The 3008-nt window shown below is 32.5% G+C and overlaps 1 protein-coding gene across 1 annotated transcript; it reads right to left on the bottom strand.

Annotated features, from left to right (window-relative positions):
• Positions 1-648: 648 nt before the first annotated feature.
• Positions 649-1637, bottom strand: LOC108359626 (28S ribosomal protein S5, mitochondrial-like; the record flags this gene model as incomplete). Its single annotated transcript, XM_017611560.1, is given in 2 exon segments — positions 649-874; positions 877-1637. Coding segments are annotated over 2 exon segments (987 nt in total), but the record flags the coding sequence as incomplete, so codon positions are not given.
• Positions 1638-3008: the final 1371 nt, after the last annotated feature.

Genomic DNA, 3008 nt, shown 5'->3' with positions numbered 1-3008 from the left:
CTGATACACATCGTTTTTAAATCAAAACTTGGTAGGCAAAAAGGAATTTCGGTCGAATTTTTATACTAGGTATGGAGCTTTGCCATGCAACAGCCTTGTAAATGAAATGACAGTGGACGCGGGAGGTATTTTCACGAACCAACAAAAATATCGCCAAAAAAGTAATATATGGACAAAAGTTCATTAAATGCAAGCACAGGCAAATCAAAATTAAAAAAAAAGTGTAAAAAAATCATAACCCTAATGTACATATATGATACTTATATATGTATCTAATTAAAGGGATTCATATTTCTTATTGAACGAAATCAAATCTTTTGGAATCTGTGCAATGGTTTTCGGGATATTTGGATTTGAAAAAAGTGCTGCATTTGACCTTTGACCTTTCGTACATCCGGTAGTTCTCGTTTTCCCAAAAAATTACACCGTTACATTTGCCTCAAAAATCTCTATCGACGTAAATTTTTTTATTTCTGTATTTCTCGTATTCTTCACTTGTTCCTTTTTCACACATTGTTTGTACTCCGGATAGCGTAGGAAATAAGTAATTTTGTAAAGTACAAAAAATCTTCTTATTTATATTCTGATATAGTGTGACTTTACTTTAAGAAAACATTGTTGTTTGTCTTGATTTCGCACTTGCTCTTTTCACTTTAAATATAATGTGTATCCTTTGCTATTTACAAAGGAAAGGAACAATTTATTTTTATTCAAAATAATTTTAACGCCCAAAATATATTGAGTGTAATTCAAAATTTCATTTTTTGCAATTTCATTATGTGTTCTACAATAGCCTGGTTGAGCTATGATTTGTGGCTTTAAGCCTGTTTCATTACGAAGAGCCACAACAATCAGTTCTTTGTTTTTTGCGATTTCAACAACCCCAAGAAAAATGCTTTTACTATGTGCTGCAAATTAGTTGATCCTTCTATTTTGGCATGTAAGTCTTGTATTCCAATCACTTTGCAAATAGTTTTGATAGCTCGATGACAAACGAGGCCATAGCCTTCAGGTTTCCTTGCTACGAATATTCTTGTCTGGCCAAACGCACAAAAAAAATCATGAAATACCGTGTGTTTATCACAAACCTCAATTTTGATTACTTTTTGAGCTGCTCTATTTTTTGATTTTCTTAAAGCTGTTCGCACTTCGGGTGCCTTAGCAACAGCAAAACCGGCCAAGCCTTGACCGTTTCCAGTAATGGATAATACGGAGTAACGTCTCTTTCTTCCCATATTTCCTTTCATAATAAATACAATTTTATTTTCAAGTACTCTGGTATCAAAACTATTAAAATTTTCATCACCAATGCGGTCTGGTGGTCCAATACTGCGACCAGGCATTTTTGATCCAGACCAACCGCGATCAATAGAACTTAATTTAAAAATTCGAGAATTGCTCAAAAAGTCCCGTATTTTGTTCACACTTTCGTCTGATTCATTATCCTGTGGTGAATATTCATGCTGCACTAAGGTTTTACCTCGAACGATGGGGGAATTTATTCCAGGCCAAATAAAGCTTTTGCTTCCCGCACCTATCATCTGAACTCTGTTCAGATCTTTTGCTATTTTTTTACCAGACCCTTTACCTCTGCCCCTTTTTCTGGCAGCATTGCTAACTGAAGTAACACCACGCCATCGTCAGCCGATACTGAAAGTAACAGAACGAAAATGTTTTATATGTATATATGAGCAGAAATATATTCAACAAAGTATTTAGTAGTGATTTCGGCAGATCTCACTATTCGACTGCGACGAGAATGTCAAATATTAATTAAAATGGGGTTTATTTAAATTTAATGGGCTCTCAAGCCCAATTGTTGTCACTTACCATTATTTTAAAATGACGTTCTTTAACTAAACCAATTCTAGTTTATTAATATTTTCTTTTTTAGATCGGGCGGATTTCGTAAAAAATATATTGTTGGATTTATTCATTAATTCATTTTTTATTTTATTGAATAAGGTTCACAGTAAGTCCGAGTTACATGAGTGAGTTTCTTAAACTGAAAACCTGCTCTCAATATTAATACTTAGAACTTAACTTATTCACAGACTTAGTACTATGCTAGTATGCGTTAACGAACATGTATACAAGAATTGAGTATAGGAATACAATATATGTTCAGGGTTGTCATATTTACTTATATTTCCAACACACCTCTTTAAATTGACAACCTTATCAAATTATTTCATTAAGTAATGTATTCGTATATTATATTGAAATGATGGTGGATTCAAATTAATCTCAAAGCTTCCCTGTTTCTCAAAAACTTTCTTTTATCTAAGCTCTTGGTTAACATATCAGCTAAGTTTAGTTCGGAATTTATTTTAACAATATCTATTATACCTCTCTCATAGTTTTCATTAATGTAATGGTATTGCACTTCAATGTGCTTTGAATTTTTTGTAAAATTTCCAAATTTTGCAATTGCAATTGCGCCAGAATTATCTTCATACATCCTTACCGCTTTATCAAATTTTACATTGAATGATTCAATTAATAAATTTCTTATAAATAATATTTCAGTTACTGCTTCGGACATTGCAGTGTACTCTGCAAAGGTTGAACATTTTGTTACAGTGTTTTGTTTATGCGTTTTCCAATATATTAAATTTCCATATAATCTTATTGCAAAACCTGTTGTGGATTTCCTATCCACATTGTCTCCTGCAAAGTCCGAATCTACCATACAATCTAATACCTCACATTCTAAATTGTCATAAAATGTTAACTTTAAGTTTTTAGTTAAGTATAGATATTTTAAGACCCTCATAGCGTATTTGAAGTGAGTAGCGTTGTAACAACTTTGGTAGCGACTCAAATAATTTGTAGCGTACGCTATATCTGGTCTTGTGCCAGTGCTTATATATAGTAATTCTCCTATGAGATTTCGGTACTTTATATTTTCATCTATTTCGCTAGCTTGAGTAAGTTTAAGACCTGTTTCCATAGGTGTATCGTATAGTTTTGCGTTTTTTAAGTTATACTTTGCAGCTAAGGAATCA

Source organism: Rhagoletis zephyria, unplaced genomic scaffold (assembly GCF_001687245.7).
Source record: "Rhagoletis zephyria isolate East Lansing unplaced genomic scaffold, Rhagoletis_zephyria_1.1 Rzeph_scaffold_00424, whole genome shotgun sequence".
Classification (NCBI taxonomy): Eukaryota; Metazoa; Arthropoda; class Insecta; order Diptera; family Tephritidae; genus Rhagoletis; species Rhagoletis zephyria.
This window is presented reverse-complemented; position numbering and strand designations above follow the sequence as displayed.